At 48.1% G+C, this 18,750-nt stretch overlaps 7 protein-coding genes across 9 annotated transcripts; 4 read left to right on the top strand and 3 right to left on the bottom strand.

The window, feature by feature from the left end:
• Nucleotides 1–219: 219 nt before the first annotated feature.
• On the top strand, nucleotides 220–1,239 carry BDBG_00810 (uncharacterized protein; the record flags this gene model as incomplete). Its single annotated transcript, XM_002629518.2, has 1 exon — nucleotides 220–1,239. One exon carries the CDS (start codon nucleotides 220–222, stop codon nucleotides 1,237–1,239), a length of 1,020 nt encoding a protein of 339 aa, XP_002629564.1.
• Nucleotides 1,240–1,801: 562 nt separating this feature from the next.
• Nucleotides 1,802–3,583, top strand: BDBG_00809 (succinate-semialdehyde dehydrogenase; the record flags this gene model as incomplete). Its single annotated transcript, XM_002629517.2, has 4 exons — nucleotides 1,802–1,831; nucleotides 1,937–2,024; nucleotides 2,105–3,352; nucleotides 3,447–3,583. 4 exons carry the CDS (start codon nucleotides 1,802–1,804, stop codon nucleotides 3,581–3,583), a joined length of 1,503 nt encoding a protein of 500 aa, XP_002629563.1.
• Nucleotides 3,584–5,199: 1,616 nt separating this feature from the next.
• BDBG_00808 (glutamine synthetase) lies at nucleotides 5,200–8,940 on the top strand. Its single transcript, XM_002629516.2, has 3 exons — nucleotides 5,200–6,811; nucleotides 6,887–8,165; nucleotides 8,395–8,940. Exons 1-3 carry the CDS (start codon nucleotides 5,687–5,689, stop codon nucleotides 8,622–8,624), a joined length of 2,634 nt encoding a protein of 877 aa, XP_002629562.1. The 5' UTR covers nucleotides 5,200–5,686; the 3' UTR covers nucleotides 8,625–8,940.
• Nucleotides 8,941–9,026: 86 nt separating this feature from the next.
• BDBG_00807 (MFS transporter) lies at nucleotides 9,027–12,995 on the bottom strand. Its single transcript, XM_031720054.1, has 4 exons — nucleotides 12,076–12,995; nucleotides 11,296–11,998; nucleotides 10,132–11,237; nucleotides 9,027–10,036 (listed from the first exon to the last, which is right to left on the bottom strand). Exons 1-4 carry the CDS (start codon nucleotides 12,350–12,352, stop codon nucleotides 9,849–9,851), a joined length of 2,274 nt encoding a protein of 757 aa, XP_031576043.1. The 5' UTR covers nucleotides 12,353–12,995; the 3' UTR covers nucleotides 9,027–9,848.
• Nucleotides 12,233–16,229, top strand: BDBG_00805. 3 transcript variants are annotated; one of them, XM_031720052.1, is made up of 3 exons: nucleotides 12,233–13,469; nucleotides 13,578–14,427; nucleotides 14,567–16,226. In XM_031720052.1, exon 3 carries the CDS (start codon nucleotides 14,684–14,686, stop codon nucleotides 15,896–15,898), a length of 1,215 nt encoding a protein of 404 aa, XP_031576041.1. In that variant the 5' UTR covers nucleotides 12,233–13,469; nucleotides 13,578–14,427; nucleotides 14,567–14,683; the 3' UTR covers nucleotides 15,899–16,226. The 3 variants fall into 3 exon arrangements, with proteins under 3 accessions (XP_031576041.1, XP_031576040.1, XP_002629559.1); XM_031720051.1 differs by having other exon boundaries at nucleotides 12,233–12,918; nucleotides 13,018–14,498; nucleotides 14,567–16,219; XM_002629513.2 differs by having other exon boundaries at nucleotides 12,859–14,427; nucleotides 14,567–16,229.
• BDBG_00806 (uncharacterized protein) lies at nucleotides 13,508–13,852 on the bottom strand (the record flags this gene model as incomplete). Its single annotated transcript, XM_031720053.1, has 3 exons — nucleotides 13,508–13,660; nucleotides 13,694–13,801; nucleotides 13,832–13,852. The coding sequence occupies 3 exons, from the start codon at nucleotides 13,850–13,852 to the stop codon at nucleotides 13,508–13,510; spliced, it is 282 nt and encodes a 93-aa protein (XP_031576042.1).
• Nucleotides 15,486–18,485, bottom strand: BDBG_00804 (uncharacterized protein). Its single transcript, XM_031720050.1, has one exon. It carries the CDS (start codon nucleotides 18,342–18,344, stop codon nucleotides 16,203–16,205), a length of 2,142 nt encoding a protein of 713 aa, XP_031576039.1. The 5' UTR covers nucleotides 18,345–18,485; the 3' UTR covers nucleotides 15,486–16,202.
• Between the last annotated feature and the right edge of the window lie 265 nt (nucleotides 18,486–18,750).

Raw genomic sequence — 18,750 nt, 5'->3', positions numbered from 1 at the left:
GGAAGGGGGAAAAGCCACAGAAAAACCATAATAAAGACGGAGACGGTGCAAAACAAGGACGAAAAGGAGAACGCAGGTCTCCATCACCGGAGCTGCAGATCTGTTTGGGTGGATTTGACTTTGTTGGAGCAATCTCCACACCAATCCCGTTGGTGATAGATCAAACGACGTGAGACTTGGAGGACGAGAAAAACGTACTGTACATATATATTTATATATATGTATGAGATGAAACCAATCTCCCTCCTTCAGTCTCTATTACTTGTGCACGCCGCCCTTGCCGCCCCCGCCTCGCCCAATATACGGCCCCGGCGATCAAGTATCGGTATCCCCAGGGCAGACACTGACCTCGACAATTCCTCTTCACACACTTCATCATATCAAACCCAGTCTGTTGTTTTGACAGGTAGCCGACAACTCAGCATCACTTCTTCGCAGCAGGCACTTAGTACACGCCAGCTCAAACTACTCAGAGATCTAAACCTAAACCACATATCCGACAAGGAACTGCGAAAAATCATCCTCTGGCTTAACGAAAAGTGGCCAGCTGCTGATGGCCTGATACAGTCCATACAAGAGCTGATCGACATCGGGTATCCAGACCAATCGTCTTCATTATCACCTGAACTGTACTCAACGATCCACGACAAACCATTGCCAACCACCTCTCTTACATATCAGGCGCATCGATTCGGGGACAGCGCGAGTCCTACCTCCAGCTCCCAGGTAACATTGACATCCGCAGGATTCACAAAGGAATCCCTTACACACTTCCCGATCAGCGCAGTGTCCGATATCAAACCTCCTATCATCTCGAATATTCCAGCACTCGCAACCTCAAGCATCGCATCATCATCATCACTCCCTACCCTTTACCTCGCAACATCGCCACAAGCAACAATGACAGCGACAGCAAATAACCATGATACCAACCTCTTCACTGTACTCAAAACGATGGATACCATCGATGAGCTCATCATCTGGGTATCTGAGAGGCCCGCCTGGGTGGTGACATTTATCGTTTGTGCACTGGTACTTCTGTTCCTCATCTCCATTGTGATTGTGGAAGGGGCGGATTTCGCCTACGCTTTTGTGAGTACGAGGTTGGCGTCGTGGGGGTGGAGGCGTCGGAGACCGGCCATTCACCTATCTGGGCCAGAGAGGCGGCTCATCACGGCTCCTACGGCAGATAGTGATGGTGAAAAGAGGGCGGAAATGAATTATGGGACGTGTGATTAGAGGGAGTAGTGCTTATTGATTCCTTGCTGTGTTTCTTTCTCTCATGTTGGGAATTCTCTGTTGCAAATGCATATACCCACACACTTGCAGTGTTCTCTTTGTCCCCCTAAAGCTCGGCATTCTGCTCGCCCATATTTTTATATTTTCCTTTTTCTTTCTTTCTTTTCTTTTCTTTTCTTTTTCTTTTCTTTTCTTTTCTTTTTCTTTTCTTTTTTCTTTTTTCTCCCTCTGAGCCGAGAGAACGCGGGCGAGAGCCGATCTCGGCAACCCACCCCGCGCAGTGCCGGAGCCGCAGTGCCGAGCTCAATCCCGGCGGGGATTATCACCTATCACAACATCGCGAATGGGAAGATATTCTAAATTTGTGTGTAGGTGACACGGGGCTGGGCTGGACCTACAAATATTGAAATTTAATATAATTTGGTTCTTTAATTGTTTGGTTCTGCGTTTCTTTATCTTTCTCTATCCCACTCACATAGTCTCTCTCTTTCTCCTTACGGCAAAATAAACTCGTTTGAAGCAGACAGCTCCGGTTAACATAGTATCAATCTACGCTTCCGCCATGGCTAAGCAATATCAACTTCCCTTCCAGGTATGTGGATTCTATAAACCGGGCGTTTTGTTTTTCTAGCTCCTGTTAGAGCTGGTAAGAAGCATTTGCTGATGATGAGTTGCTGGTGGCCATGGATGTGTGTAGTTGGATGATCCAACTCTGCTACATTTCGACTCCTTCATCAACAACGAATGGGTTACAGCAGTAGATGGTAGCCGATTCGAAGTCTCTGGTAAGACTAAGACTACTTCTCCACCTCGAGACAGCGAAGAAGACGTAAAAATGTTAGCTAACCATACGTCCACATCACAGACCCAGGCACCTCCCTCCCATGGGGCAGCTGTCCTAACAACTCCGCTGCCGATGTTCCCAAAGCCGTCGAATCCTCCCACGCCGCCTTCGAACAATTCAAAAAAGTAAACCCCCGCATCAGAGCGCAGCTCTTGATAAAATGGGACGGCCTGATCCGCGAGGCGCGCTCAGATCTCGCCAAAATCCTTACTCACGAGACCGGAAAGCCGATCGCGGAAGCGTACGGTGAAATCGACTATGCTCTAGGCTTCACATGGTGGTTTGCCGGCGAGGCAGAGAGAATCCAGGGCGGCATCGCCGTACCCTCAGCGGCCAACAGGCGTGTATTTACAATTAAACAGCCCATTGGCGTCGCTGCGGCATTGATCCCATGGAACTTCCCCATTGCCATGGCCTTGCGAAAGGCCGCCGCAGCCTTCGCCGCCGGCTGCACGATGATCATCAAACCTAGCCCCGAAACGCCAATCACCACCCTCGTAATTGCCCATCTCGCCACAAAGGCCGGCTTCCCCCCCGGTGTCCTCAATGTCCTGACGACCGACTTGGATAACACTCCAGCTCTCAGCGAAGCGCTCTGCAAGCACCCACTTGTCAAGAAAGTGACATTCACCGGCTCTACGCGCGTCGGCAAACTAATTGCCGCCCACTGCGCCCCGGGCCTGAAAAAGGTCACGTTGGAACTAGGCGGGAACTGCCCCTTCATCGTCTTCGACGACGCAAACCTCGAGCAAGCCCTGGGCCAGCTCATGTCTCTCAAATGGCGCCATGCCGGCCAGGCCTGCATTACCGCCAACCGCATCTACGTCCAGAGCGGCGTGTACGAGAAATTCGCGCAGTTGCTCAAGGAGCGCACCAGCGCCCTCGTTGTGGGTCATGGCGCCAATCCTGACACCACCATGGGCCCCGTTACCACGCCACGCAGTCTCGACAAAGCTGAGGGCCAGGTTGAGGACGCCGTGAAGCTGGGCGGGAAGGTTATTTTGGGCGGTAGGCGGAAAAAGGACTGCGGTGGCGGTTATTTCTTTGAGCCTACCATCATCACGGATATGAAGGCGGATATGTTGATATCGCGGGAGGAGACATTTGCGCCAATTGCGGCGCTGTATAAATTTGAGACGGAGGAGGAGGCGGTGAAGTGGGCGAATGACACGAGCATGGGGTTGGCGAGTTATGCGTTTACAAAGGATGTCGATCGTATGTGGCGGATGCTCGAGAATTTGGAGGCGGGTATGATTGGGTTGAATACTGGTATGATTTGCGTGTTTCTTTTTGCTTCTTGGCTAATCTATTTTTTTTTTCTGTTAAATCTTCCTGCTCTTACTAATATTTGGGTGAAAAATAGGTAACTCATCCGCTGCAGAATCTCCATTCGGCGGTATTAAAGAATCCGGATATGGCAAGGAAAGCGGCAAAGACGTCGCTGTTGCGGAGTACTTGATCACCAAGACTGGCACTTTTACACTGGAAGGGCAGTATTAGTGGGAGATGTATAATATTCACCTTTACGAGGGATGGGTTTTCTAAGTTGTCCGAATGAGAAAAAATGTAATAGAGCTTTGGTATCCGAAGTGTCTGCCGATCCATTACATTCCATTCAGCCCTCTACATTTCATCCAGGGCCTACCAGTCAGGTAATAGACTGTCCATAGCGTTACAAGCTTCTCTAAGTGTTTGTCCCCCTGAAAGACCTCCCTTGAAATCAAAGAAATGCGCTCCTCGTGCACATTTCAAACACAGCCATTGAGTGGACAGATAACCACTAGATTGCGCGAACTGCCACATTGTTATGGGGCGGAGAAGAGAAATATGGGTCGAACTAGGCCGATCTTCCATGGACGGTGAAGGGCCTTCTATGATGTATGATAGCGGTCATTTTCATATCTGGTGTTTTTAATATTTTACACTCCGGTTCTCAGCCGGGGCTTCTAATAATAAATAAGGTTGGTCCCGGTGGCGACGGTCCACGGGAGGCTTCGAACGGAGAGAACCTTAATTTGTCGGGCCAATGGGTAATAATAGACGTTTTCGAAAAGCAGTTATATCTGTAGAGTATCGTCACCCAGTTGTTTGTATTCCAATTTTTGAGGCATGATGAATTTGATTTCTCCTTGCTTTAAGTTAGTTACTCCGTAGAGTGTATTTATATTTCGAATCAAGGCAAAGATGAAGAAGAGGATAGGCTTCTGCGACAATAACGTCTCCTTTTAGTCGATTTCGTGAAGGATATCAACAAAGCAGCAGCCAATAGACAGAACGAGGAGTGACTTGATACAATAAGGTCATGTTTAGGCGACGTTAGTTATGCTCTGTTCAACCGTTTATTAAGATGCATGAGCGGCATCCGGGATAGATGGGTGGAGCAGGGAGAAATTCCTGTCCCGTCAAATGTATATAAGGGCCTGTTCGGTGCGTCCGTACTTTTTGAACACAATAGTGGATCTCATTAAAAATAGTGTATTTATCAATTATTAGTAGCAAGCTGATGTTGTGTCATCACACTATTCCATCTTGTCCACTGCTCTGGGATGGAGAAAGAAAGCTCATAAAAACATATTCTTTTTGAACAGAGTCCAGAGTCAGTTCAAAAAGAATGCATTTTTATGAGCTTTCTTCTAATCAATATTAGTTAACTATCTTCACTATGAACACTATTCTACACTATTCTACACTATATTATCTCTAAAAGTGCTATTCTATACTATCATACACTGTTGAAGTTAAATACTGCTTATTCATAAGATCTTGATAAGAGATACAAGTACAGCTGCTCAATCTACTGAATATCTGATCATTTTCATCTGTACTTTGTAAAAAGCAGCTGTATTATTAGTACAGATACTCTGTCCACTGAACAGTCATGATATTGGGGCTGTACTTTTTAAAAAAAGTGGAGATCTGTACAAAAAGAACGAGTACACACGGACGCACTGAACAGGCCCTAACTAGTTAACTAGTTAACTAACTACCCAGCGGCATCCTTCGGCTAGCGGATACAGATAGAGTACAATAAAAGTAGTTATACTATGTAATCAATGAGATCTTTAGAAAGCAAGTAATTCATATAATCGATTCCAGTAATTACAGCCTAGACTCTTGAGAAAGGGAATCTGTAAATTCCGCAGAGATGCCAGCACTGAGGAAAGCGTGCTATTTCAATCCTCCAACACACTCTCTCAATACATATACATATATATATATATATATTTCAACCCCAGATAATTACCCCAGACCAAGGGCTGCTCGCTGCTACTCTCCGTGCTATGGATATTAGGGCCCGGCAATCCTTGCTAGGTCGCTGCTCCCTCGCTACTTGGAAGCAACCGGCAGTTGTCAGTCGTGTCTCGTGTAGCAGGACGCATGAAGTAATCTCAACGACGCGTGTGTTTCGGCCGTTGCGGGCGAGGGATGGTTTATAAATGCGAACATCTTCTTCATGCTCCTACGTTTCTGATACTTCCTGGAATCTTCATCAGTGCAAGCCAGCGCAGATAGTGTTCTCTACTTTACTTTCTTTCTCTGTTGACTCCTGGATCGAATAATCAATCGCACGCTCGTTTCCTACTACTACTACCTACATAACAAATGGCCGGCGAAACAGCGCTCCGCCGTCTCATCTACGACCATCCTATTATCGACAACCATGCTCACAATATCCTTAAAGCAGACAGTGCCTCCAATTACTCCAAGTACCCTTTTGAAGCCATTACCTCGGAAGCTCAAGGCGAATCCCTTGAAACCCACGCAGCCAATTCGCTCGCGCTAATCAGAGCCGTCAACCAGCTAGCAGAGCTATTTGGATGCGCCCCCGAATTAAGCGCCATAAAGTCCGCAAGAGAAAAAGAGATTGAGAATGACTATGACGATCTGGTCAGAAAGTGCCTCGCGGGGACCCATATGCTATTGATAGATGATGGCTTGCCCCCAGGAGATATGGAGGCATACTCATGGCATGACCAATTCACCAATGCAGCTTCGAAAAGGATCGTTCGCATTGAAGCCACCGCTGCCCTTATAATCGGGGAACTACTTGAGGCCCGGAACATTTCCCGACCATCCCCGCCCTTGGCAGAGCCAGAGAGATTGACACATTTCTGGGATGCCTTCCGGGCTAGCTTTTTAACAGTTATAAATAACGCGTTGGATGATCCTGCTGTTGTTGGTTTTAAGTCTGTTGTCTGCTATAGAACCGGACTCGCGATTGAGAAAAGTTCCCCGGAAAAGCTATTTACCACCTTTGAAACTTACTTTCGCTCCTTCGTCGAATCTGGGGAAACCAGAATCCAGAATAAGCCATTGAATGATTACCTTGTTATTTCAGCTCTTGATCAAATCTCCAAGCGGCCAAGGAGCTTGAGAAAACCAATCCAGTTCCACACCGGCTTAGGAGATTCTGATATAAACTTGTTACGGTCAAACCCTGCCCACCTACAGAATCTGATTGAAGAGTATCCTGATGTGGATTTTGTGCTACTACATTCATCATACCCATACACTCGAGAAGCAGGCTACTTGGCGAGCATATATGCGAACACATATCTAGATATTGGTGAGGTCTTCCCCATGACCAGCCGGGATGCTCAGCTCTCGGTCCTCCGACAGAGCCTTGAGCTGGTTCCCAGTACCAAACTCCTTTGGAGCACGGATGGCCATTATCATCCCGAAACATTCTGGCTTGCGAATAGGCAATTCCGGCAAGCCTTAGATACAGTAAGCAATGGCCCATCCCGGGATCAATTTGGTCTACAGCCCTGCATAATGTTCGTTAAATAACTATTCCGCTAGGTTTTTACAGAATATGTTCACCATGGGGATTACACATATGACAAAGCCATGGATTCTGTCCGCGATATCTTATTTTTCAATTCAAATCGACTCTACAGGCTCGACCAAGCCCCAGATAGCCTTCATTTCGATTCCAATTCTCTTCAAGCTTGCGGCATAGGTCCAGCGTTATTTCAAACAGCGTCAGCACACACACCAGAGGACATACTTAAAAAATTCCTTAGTAAGAAGTCTGTGGACTTTATATGGATGCAATGGGTTGATTATACGGCCACCGTGCGTGTTCGAATGTTTCCAGTCCGAGAATTCAGTAAAATTGTCCGTTCAAAGCAGAGAGTAGGAATCGGTCTTGCTGTGATGAACATGCTGCAGACTGACAAACTCGTAGCCCCTGAGCCATTGACCGCTGGTTCCTTCATTCTAACCCCTGACGTTTCTACTCTATGCCGGAACGTCGGACTCTCTTCAAGCAGTGCGACGGTTATGACTTTCTGGAAAAATGAGGCAGGCGGTGACCTTGAGGGTTGCCCTCGAACCACTCTTCAAAGCATTGTCAACAGGTGCCAAAGTGAATACGGCATTAAAACACTTGTGGGTTTCGAGATAGAAGTGGTCTTCATGAAGATTTCACAATCAAAGGACGGAAGTTCCACCACCTACTCCCGTTGGTTCACCAATCATTCGTGGTCCAACCTCACCGCAGAAAATGTTCAGGCGCTGCAAATGATTGAAAAGATTGTCGATAAACTGGCAGATATAGATATCCGCGTTCAGCAATTCCATCCTGAATCCTCCCCCGGTCAATTTGAGTTTGTTTTACCTCCATCCACCCCGCTTACCGCCTGTGATACTCTCATCAAGGCTAGACAAACGATCACCGACATTGCTGCGCAATATGGTGTGCGAGCCACGCTCCACCCTCGCCCCTTTGCCAATGCTGCAGGCACCGCAGCTCACGCCCATATCTCTATTACTCCACCAATCCTAAGAGACAATTTTCTAGCAGGAATACTCCATAATTTACCCTCAGTGTTACCTTTTACTTTACCGCAAGATGCCAGTTACGAACGGGTTGTTGAAGGGATCTGGGCGGGTGGGGTATGGGTAGCTTGGGGATATCAGAATCGCGAAACACCCATCCGCGAAGTATCTGCCGGCCACTGGGAGTTTAAGTCCATGGACGGCTTGGCGAATCCTTACCTGGCAGTTGCTGCGATCATTGGTGCGGGATATCTAGGCATGAAGGGCAGGATGCCGTTGACAATCAAGGGGTGCGACGGTATGAAATTTTCCCAGTCCCTTCCAATTATAGAATATGCAGCCTTGGCCCATATCCTCCCCTCCCCCCACCACCCCCCTCCCTTTTTTTTTTTTTTTTTTTTTTTTTTTTTTTTTTTTCCGGCGATTGAAGGTCATCCTTCGCTCCGTTTTCCCCGTCCCTTTCATCATCATCACACATTCATTTCAGAAGAATCAAACTGACCCATTCATTCTCGAACACATTACAGTGGACACCGCAACCCTCTCACCCTCCGAACGCGCCGCTCTATCAATCACAACCCGCATGCCCTCATCGCTAGAAGAGAGCCTTAGAGCCCTCGAAGCGAACCCCGACCTGCAAGCCCTCCTAGGCCTCGACTTTGTCAGGCGGTACATAGGCGTTCGACGCGGGGAGCATGAAATGCTGAGCGCGATGGGCGCGGAGGAGAGGTGGAATTGGTTGATTGCGAGGTATTAATGATTTGGCGGGGGTTTTGATTTTAATATCCTAAATTATTCGGGATGTGATTGGCCTGTTTACACCTCCTCACCCTAGTTTTCATCCTCTGTCTGCTCTTCGTTTCTATTCGCAGGACGTTTTTATGACATCACGACCTTTCTTTTTTGTCCCTTCTGTTCTTCCAGCATGAATTAGCAGAGATTCCCCCCCTGGTGCTACATAGCTATCAAGTTAAGTTAAAGCAGTATTGTTAGTTATCGGTAACTAGAAAGCTTTTTTAAATAAGATTATCCTTAGGTTTTTATCACATTTTTCTTTTTTTTTCTTTCTTTTTCGAGTTTTCGGCAATTTATCATTTTACATACTTATTTACCCCTCATGATTGCTCATCAAGCAAAATAAACACATCAGTAAATATACATATAGATAGATAGATAGATAAAAATTCAGTCACTGAACTTTTTGCTATGTTGGATCTAGCTCACATATTGGCAAATTAAAAATGTGAAAAATTTGGAAGGAGGTTTGGAAAAATGAATAGAAAGTATGTTTTGTGTTAAAAATGTTTCATTTAAAAGCCAGAAGAAACAGGAAGGATGAATAGATGATAAGCAAGATGGGTATGGTACAGTAAAATTCTCCCTCCACCTTTTTTTGTCTCTTTTCGTCCTTCTTCTCATCCATCCCTTCCTTCCTTTGCAAGTATAGTCTGTAGTCTGTAGTCTGCGATATAATGATATACAGTACAACCAACCAACCAATCAACCAAATAAACAAGCAAGCAAGCAAATAAATAGCCACCATTCGTCAATAAAAAGCTATGCATGCATCATGTATCAACAAGATAAAAAGATGACAGAGTAAGGAACACATAGAAAGAAAAGCTCCATCCACCTATATCATAATCTAATTGCATCAATGAGCTGGAATATGATGCAGATATGCAAAGAAAGCATCATTAAGTGCAAAATAAGGAAAATGGGGAAACCAAACAACCAAAAGAGACAGCGCTGTCTACCTATCTACGTTTGTAGATAGGAATTTTAAAACATGCCAAAAAATCATAAATACTGTTAACCATGAACAGAAAAGAGAAACAAAATCCGTGGCACGCATGCGGCTAATGACAATACTTGCGTAACACTTCTCCCCACGACTTCCGCCGGAAAAAGAAAAACAAAATCATTGATCAGGTCGCAATCCTGACCTATATACGTCTGTAACTTCAAATAAAGAGTCCCCCTAAAATTTCTCCATCAGTCGCCTGCGGACAGTCCACATCCGAGCCCTCTTTCCGTAGATATACATTGGAATCGTGGTGAGCATGCAGGCAATATGAATTCCACCCAAGGCGACAAAGACATCCCGTGCCCCGTCTGCTTTAAGCCATTGGACGAAAAACAAGGAAAAGATGAAGCCATGCAATACATCTATTATGGAAGAATTAATGGTTAGCCATTGGGCCATGTTGGTCATCGTGATTGTAACAGGGGAAGTCCACGAGCAAGAAATTAAGAGAACTTACTTTTGCTGAAGTTGAGCGTAACCAGAGCCTCGCCTGCATACTGACGGTAGCTATCGACGCAAAAGGTAATGGATGTGGTACTTCCCACGGAACATCCGAAGGAGAGAATACCGAAGAAGACAGTGGGAACGATCCATCGTTCTTTTTCCTGAGCACTCCAACCAAAGCCCATCAGTCCCATGGCCGTCGTCAAAGTAACTGGCACAGCCATAACAAGGCGAAATTCAGGTTCGTAAATTCCGCCATTTCGACGTGTCATGAACCGCACTACAATGTCCGAAACCTTGCCTGCCACCACCGTTCCGAGAATTCCGCCTACGAATGGGGATATATATACAAGACCAGTACCGAGAGCGGAAAAGTTATAGCTGTCCTTATCTCGATAGATTTCTGCCACAGCTTCTGATAGGACGATCAACCATCCGACGGATAGAGCGTAGACCATAGCCGACCACAGGACGGCAGGGTAGGCGAATAGGATAAATGGGCGGATCATGACCCGTAGCCACTTATCTTGGGAGAACCGGCCGTGAAAGAGCCGAAGAGAGTGGACGTATCCCACAGGAGGCTTGGACTGGAGATTGCTAGTGTAAGGATGGATTGGAGGAAGGGACGAAGCGGATGGGGCGGCAGATACGTCCCGAGGAGGTACGGCACGAGCAGCTTCAACATCAGTTGTTTGACTCTGTAGCTTCGGACTATTCGGTGTGCTAGTTTGGTCGTCAAGCGCAGCTGGTGGGACAACTTGTGAATGAGGACGCTCTCCTTCATTTCCGCCTTCTTCCGGGGTGTGCTCGCCGGCATTCGGACCGCATTTCTCGTTATGATCATCTCCTCCGTTATCGTCATGGGCGACTTCGGCAAAGCCGACGCGGGCATCTGGTCGCTTTGATAATGCTTCAGGAGACAGCATTGCATCCTGGTCCTTTTCTACAGTAGGGGTGACAGGGTTAGAAAGTCGGCCTCGACGCCCCGGCGCGAGATCAGAAAGGCTCCGGCGATAGCTAGGCCGTTTTTGGCGAGGACGTGGAGTCCGGTCCCAGAAGCTCTCTGGGACAAAGAAAAACACTAAAACAAGCCCAAATCCAACCGTAATGGCCACAATCCTGTTAAGAGTCAGTTAAAGCATTCTTTAACTAGGTAGAGGGAGGAGTTGAGGCCTACCAGAATACCCAACGCCAACCTAAACCCTGTGTGATCGCAGCGCTAACTAACGGGACCAAATTTTTGCCGCCCAGTAATAGGAGAGTGTAAATTCCAACACGATATGCACGCTCATGCAAAAAGAAAATCTCTGCGATTGTAGCAGAAGGAAGGCATTCAACCGGACTGACGGCAAGACCCTGGAAGATACGTGCAAGAAGCAAGCTCACAAAATTGGGCGAAACAGCACACCAAACCGCCGAAACGATGAACAGGGCAGAGCCCAGAAGATAGATTGGGCGCTTGCCGTAAAGAATTGCTGTAGGGGACATCACCACTGAGCCAAGGCCAAGTCCCAGCATATATAGGCCAGTGGTAAGCGCCACCTGGTGCGTTGTGATGCCAAAACTTTCCGATACATCGTTGTATCCAGCTGCTAGAATCGGCGTCATTCCCCCTCCGATCATGGAGTAAAAGCCCAAGGATAGCAGCGAAAGGTCCCGGCGCCAGGCAGGCCAATTAAGCGGGTCATTCAGTGAATCGTCTGGCTGAGGATCCAGGACGATGGCACCGTCAGAAGTTCGCTTCTTCTGGGGAGCAGGAGTACGCGACGACGATCGAGAAGGCGGATAGGGAGACGGAAAAGACGACGCTGATGTTCGCGCAGGCTGTTGTCGAAGCCCAAGCGGTTCATTTCGGTTGGAGGATAGTAGAAGTATGGTTCCTGCATTAAAATGGTTTTTAGTATATGTGAGATGAAGGTTTTCAGAGATCCCATACAACGAGGATCTCAAGACATACCAGGTACTTCATCAGTCTCCTTATCGCCTAAGATACCCAAAGACCACTTCTCCCGCTTCTGGCGGAAGTCATTTGATGCAACTGATTTATCTTCACCGCCGGTGTGTATTCGCAATATTTTCTTCCATCTCACTCTGTCCTGCGCCGGCGGGGAGCTGGAGCCGGAGCCGGAGCCGGAGCCATTGCTATTGCTATTCCCCGGGTTTTCATAAACACTGCCATTCTCACTCGACGGTGCTAAGGAAGGACCAGGAGGAGTTGTTTGGTGTGCAGACATGAGGGGTGGTTCGGGTGCGAATCGTTGAGAGTGGTATCTCAGGCGCGCAACTTGTGTCTATAAATAGAGTACGGTAGCCAGGACAGGCTGGAGGGAAATACGGAATTCACCCTTCAACGAGTCCCAGATGAGAAGGGAAAGGAGGATATTATTCACAAGAATCTATAATAGAAAAAGAGATGCTTATTCTATTGGAGGGAGAAGAGAGAAAGACCAGTAAACCAGACTGGACTGGGGAAAGCTTTGATGGGTAGCAAGCAAAGCCTTACCACACTCCCACCAACAGCAGAACGAGGAAGACACAGGGAATATCACAAAGATGTAGTAGACAGGAAGAAAAAGAAGAAGAAGAAGAAGAAGAAGGGCAGAGGAAGAGCGGGGAGCGAGCGGGCAAGATATAAACCCCAGCGTGCGCAAAAAGGCAGAGAGGAGAGAGTCGAGGTTGGTTTGGTTTGTTTGTCTGCAGCTGCAAAGGAGGAGCTTGTCGACAGGCATTTGCACGACATGCATGCGCTAGGGACTTGGCGTGTACCTCCCCCGTGCTACAATGGTTCACTCTATTTCAGGTATCCACCCGGTACCCCAACCCAGCCATCGCTAACAGTCCTCGCCTGCTTCCCTCATCGTACGCTGAAGTTATTATTAACTTATAAAATACGCTGTAGTCAATCAATGTGCCGGGGAACAACTACAGAGCATACGCTTCAATTCACATCTTGCCATTGCGCCCATTGCTCCCATGTGTATATTCCTCACACCAAACTTCACAGTACTTCCTGTCAATCAGCACCACCGATCCAGTGCTGCACCCAAGCTCCTAGTGTTCGTCTCATGCTTGTCCGCGTGAAAATGTAAACTCGGAAGAATGGCGTCATGGCTGTTCTTGGGCCCTGCAGATGAGGCGTCTAATGGCCGGGGGAGGTTGCACTTATGCCTTGGCAGAACACGGCTTTCGTCGCGCCGCTGCAGCCGTGACGGATGTGGACGGGGAGATATGCGTCGCCATGCACAGCGTGGGAGGCGGGGCTTTCTCACCGCCATACATTGTTGCTACTGACATTTCTCATCTGCGGCTTGCTGTGGGGAGAGAGAGAGAGATTGCCACAGCGTGATCTGGGTAAGCGGCGACTATCACCGTGCAAAGACTGCTAGTAACTACCTAGCCAGTCGCCTGTCATCTGATGGAGACATCAGCGCTGATGCGGTCATCGTGCATTTCCTCAAGCTTGCCGCGGTCGAATTGCTTGGTTTTCGTTCGCTTTCGTCGGGATGATCAATCAAAACCCATATATTGGGCTTCGTCGTCGTCTGCACAAGTCATGCATCCTTTTCGAAAATTACCTTTTCTTGAATGGCTTCCTCGGGGTCCTTTGCGAAACTTGATTCTCCGTCTTCGCCGTGTTGGGCTGTTCGCTTTATGCCCCAGGTGCAGGATTCTCGTCGATATCCCTGGATATATCAACGTCACAAAAGACGCACACAAAGACCGTGCTGGTTCATTGTTAAATGCTGCACCTCCACAATAGCATTCTACGTGCTGAGACGGTCTGTCTATGAATTAGCAACATTCCTCAGCCGTTGTGTTATTCTACTTCTCAAGGGCCACCTGTACTGGCCTATTCCGCACAGTACATTTTCTTCCTCCTCAGCTTCACTCACCTGATAAAGATATACCCAAGCCATATACTTCGAAAATGTGGAATCACCAACGTATTGTCCCCAATAATATCCAAGAGGTAAACAACGACTGGGCTTAGCGATGCCCCTAATCAATATACGAAAAGTACAAGTTTTCTAAACTACTAAGAGAATATACAATGCCCTCTCATCGCAGTCAACCGCAAGCAACCTCGACCTCAGACACCAAGATGACTCTCAGGGGAACATGACCATGGCTTCAGTATGCATGATCACTTGCTGGTCATGTACTGCTTGCTGTCTGGTACAAGTATACCTTTTTATGTACAACTTTTTATCCTCCTCCTTCCACTGCTGACATCCCATATGCCTATATTACAACTCTATTATATGCTCGTGCTCGCAATTATGAGGTCCTTCACTGCAGCTATATCTAGGTATATAACGATTCCCCGTCCTTCAAAAAAAAACCCAGTTAGCTCAGAAAATCATCCTCATCACGTCAACTGTGAGCATACTTGATGCGACAAAGCCTGCTACCTAAGGTATTTGCTAATCAATCCACGTTTGGTATAGGCGTACACATATACCACAACTTATCCTTATATATCTATACATTACCCCATCAAGCTTGTTGATTATCAATTTCTGAAGAATAATATACCTTCGTGAATACCGCCGAACGCGTATAAAATGGTTGGCTTCCATTTTCCAAATATCCTGCACCGAAAATCACGCCCACGAACAACTGGGGATTCTTCGTCTCCAGCTGAGGAGTGCAACAGCCCGCAGCAAAGCAGTCAACAAAGCGACTCACAAAACCCCCCCGGCCTAAGTACCCAGAATTCATCATGGCCATCCAGCGAGTTGTCCTCTGCACTCCCTAGCCGTCCTGGAGCAATCGCGCCACCCACCCCTTTATCCTCGCCCACTTCCGGGGCCACCACCAGTCGAACAAAGAACGCCAGCAACAGAAACAAAAGTAGCACCAGCAAAAATAACAATATACGGAGACGCCCAGCTTCAGTAAAGCGGAAATCCTCCGATTCCACAAGCAGAGCCAGAACCCCGACAAGAAACACAGACCTTCCGATCCCAACCATAATCCACCCCAGCACTCCGTTACCTCGTCCATCTTTGTCCTCCCGCTCCCGCTCCTCAACCCGCCCAAAAAAGTCCCACCTCACCCGCCACCCGTCGCAAAGAAAGCCAATTCTTAAACTTCCAACAACAGCAGTAGTAGACGACAATGCACAGGGACGGATATCCATGCCATATACCTCCCAAGCAGATACCCGACTCAACACAGAAAGAAACACCTTCATAACACGCTACGATACCGCCACACAAAACGAGCTCGGCGAGATGTCGCCCTCCGCGCGGCGCCGTCGCGAGTCCGCCCCATCGCCGATGTCGGCGATTAATTTCGTAATCTCGCTGAAAACAAATTATCATAAGGAGCCGTATGGTTATGAAGATGGGGGTGATGATGGGGAAAGAGAAAGGGAAGGTGAAGGTAAAGGTAAAGGCAAAGGCGCTGGTGCTGGCGCTGGCGCTGCTACTGGTACCAGTACTGGTACTAGTAGGCGAAGCAGATCGTCAAGTTCCCACCGATCCAAGCACAATAATGAGCAGAAGCAGAAGAAGAGGAAGAGGGAGAAGAAGAAAATGGTACGCTTTGATCATGTTGATGTTCATCCGTATGAGGTAGAGCGGGGTGAGGAGTCTCGCTTTCGCCTTTTTAGTAGGCGGGCGGCGGAGGGCGGGGTAGAGGCGATTGAGAATGAGGGTGGGAATGAGAATGAGAATGGGCGAGTGGGGAATCGGGGTGAGGATGTTGCTGAGCTTGAAATGGATCTTGATCTCAGGGAGTATGTGATGGATATCCCGGATGTTATTCAGGGGTGAATCTAAAATAGTAGGGAATTAGGAGATGGGGGTCCAAGTGAGGCAGATTTGCATGGTTTATGGGTACAAAGTACGGAGGTCTTGGTTCTCTATTCTTTTGTTTCTTTTCTTTGCCTTTCTTTTCCTTTTTATTTTTTAATTTTTTTCCCCTCCTGTGTATGTGTATTTTAACCACACATATTCCACGTATATTTGGGGAAGGGGAAATCTGTGACGCTAACATGTACATGTACTATTAATCAATAACGTACAATAACCAACCCTTAAACAAAAAGAGGGCACAAAGAAATCAAGGACACAAACATCACACTTTCTTCACCGTAAAATATCCCTCATCGCCTCGAGCAGCTAGGCCCGCCGATGACCACGAAGTCGTGGCAGAGCTAGGGTAACCAAAACTAGATCCAAAACTAGAAGTCAACCCTCCACCTTCCAACACTCCCCCCTGGAATGTTTCAGAAGTCGGTGTAGCAGCGACAGGCGAAGTAGGAGCCGTCGCCAGCGCCATTGGCGTCACAGGCGGCTGGAAGTCGAGCACGATCCTGAGGTTTTCGAAGCAGAGCTCCTTGAGCTGGTCCCAAGTCGCACCGTTCTCGACAGCCTGGCGGAAATCTTCGATGGTCATGCCCTTGATCCAGCTTCTGGTTCTTGGCTCGGAGCCGGTCGAAGACCTGTTGTTACTGTGTCTACCCTTCAGGGACGGGCGTTGAGGTGTTTTGGTATCGGTATCGGCACCGTTGTACCTGTGCTCCTCTTGACCACCGTCATGACTGTCACTCATCAGCCCAGTCCCGATCATTTTCGAGATGAGTCTCGGATTCTTCCCGAATCTCTCCTTCTTCCAAATACGGGCGAAGTCCGTCGTGGGATATAGGTCTGGGTATAAGGGGATAACTCCCTCGGGCAAATACATATGAAGAAACACCTGAGCTGTGACCAGCGCAGTCTTCTCGCAAACAGAGTCTCTCTCGCAGATGGGCACGACGAAGTCGGTGATGTTAGGGAATCCATCCAAACCCAGCGCAGCGGTGGTGTCTGGGTATTTCCAGCTACCGCCTACATACTTGGCCAGCTTCATGATGATGTCACGGATGGGTTGTAAGCTGGAGCTGGAGTTGCTGTTGTCTCGTTTAAAAGAGATAGGGGAATGGAAGAGGGCTGTGGCTTTCGTCCCCGTGCCAGGACAGATGGCACAGCGGAAATCGGTTGCGTCCAGCATGGCTTGTTCGTGAAATGCTGCGATGTGTTGGTAGCACACATACTCGGGCTCTTCCCGGTCTCCGTAGCCAGTAAGCATCTCTGTTGGCCAGTTGGAGGTGAAAAGTAACATATTCAGTCGGCCGTGACGGGGTGGTTCTTTGGGATCGACGATAGGGATGCCGGAGAAGACAACAAGGCGGACTGGCTGCATGGTCTCGAGGCTCATATGGCGCGAAAGAGAAGGCCTATCGCGCTTCTTTGGAGGGGCCTGATCGTTCTCTGTATCGCCCTCACTGTCAACATCGTCGTCGTCTTTCTCGGTATCGCCGTCGCTCAGACCCATGTCATCCTCCCAAACACTTTCATCAAATGCGCCTTTGGAAAAAGAGTCTCTGGATGAAAACCTAGCACTAGACCGCTTATTATCACTCTCCAACCCCTTCAGAATCCCCTGCATAAATGAGTCGATAGCCTTCTCCGCGATGTTCTGACACTCCCCATCCGGCTCGCAGACTGGCACCGCCAAAATATTCACAAAAGGATGCGTTTCCGCCTCGTCATCCATTCCCTCAACCTTCTCCACAATCCCAATAGCCTTCTTGGCCTTCTCGCATGTATCAAATTCCTCCACCAAATGCGCAATAGCCATCATAAGCTTGCGCATCCACAGCCCATCTTCTAACATCTCATAACCATCCACAGAGCAACAAAGTGGACGATAGACCATTGCACTCGCCGCGCTTGCCTTTCCCTTCCCTTTGCCTCCATCACCATCACCATCGCCATCTTCATCATGGCTGCCACATGCAGCACAACCACCCACACACAACTTCAAAACCTCCTCACTGAACCCTGCAGCCAAATAGGCCAGCTCCTGAAACTGCGGCAACCCGCTTTCCACCGTCTGGCAAGCATAAAATGCATTCTTCATTTTCTCTTTTCCCTTCTCCTTCCCCTTCTTCCCTTGGCCCTTGCCCTTGTCTTTACCGTTCTGCACCAGCACTTGTCTGCCACACTGTTCGAAGAACTCCGTGTGCACGGAAGCGTTGTCAGTGAACGCGACGTGCTTAAGCAGCTGGCGGGACAGATCCGGTTTCCCGTAGAAAACATTGAAAGTCACCGCTGTCTCACGCTTGCGGTCGCGGGTTACTTCAGTGATTTCGGTGTCTAAAACGCTACTCTCGTCGATTCTAGATGGGGTGGGGGTTGAACGCCGGCGGCGGCCGAATAAAGGAGGTTTTGGCATGGCTGCTTGTTTTCCTTCCGCCGCTCTCTTTTTCTGCTGTCCTCAAGGAGCTGGCGGGGGGGCTTTCTTTTTCCTTGCTTGGAATCGATTGCGGCTTGACGAGCTGTTCCTTCTTAACTCTTGTTTTGCACGTAACTTCTGATGATTGATTGAGGATAGAAGGGATGCACGATATGCACCGGTTGGATAAGAACTTTGAGATGCGTGGGGAATTGAAAACCAAGCATAAGCAACACAACACAGCAAAATCAGTGAGAATGTGTTGATGAGTGCTGAACAGGAATGTGAGAAAGGAACTGGAAGTTCCATGCCTTGTGTTGTTCTTGGGTATGATGGGTATGAGGTGTTGATCACAGTCTCAAGGATGAATATTGCATTGGATCCTAGTGAGACTGATCAAGATTAA

This window comes from Blastomyces gilchristii, assembly GCF_000003855.2.
Source record: "Blastomyces gilchristii SLH14081 genomic scaffold supercont1.1, whole genome shotgun sequence".
Classification (NCBI taxonomy): domain Eukaryota; kingdom Fungi; phylum Ascomycota; class Eurotiomycetes; order Onygenales; family Ajellomycetaceae; genus Blastomyces; species Blastomyces gilchristii.
This window is presented reverse-complemented; position numbering and strand designations above follow the sequence as displayed.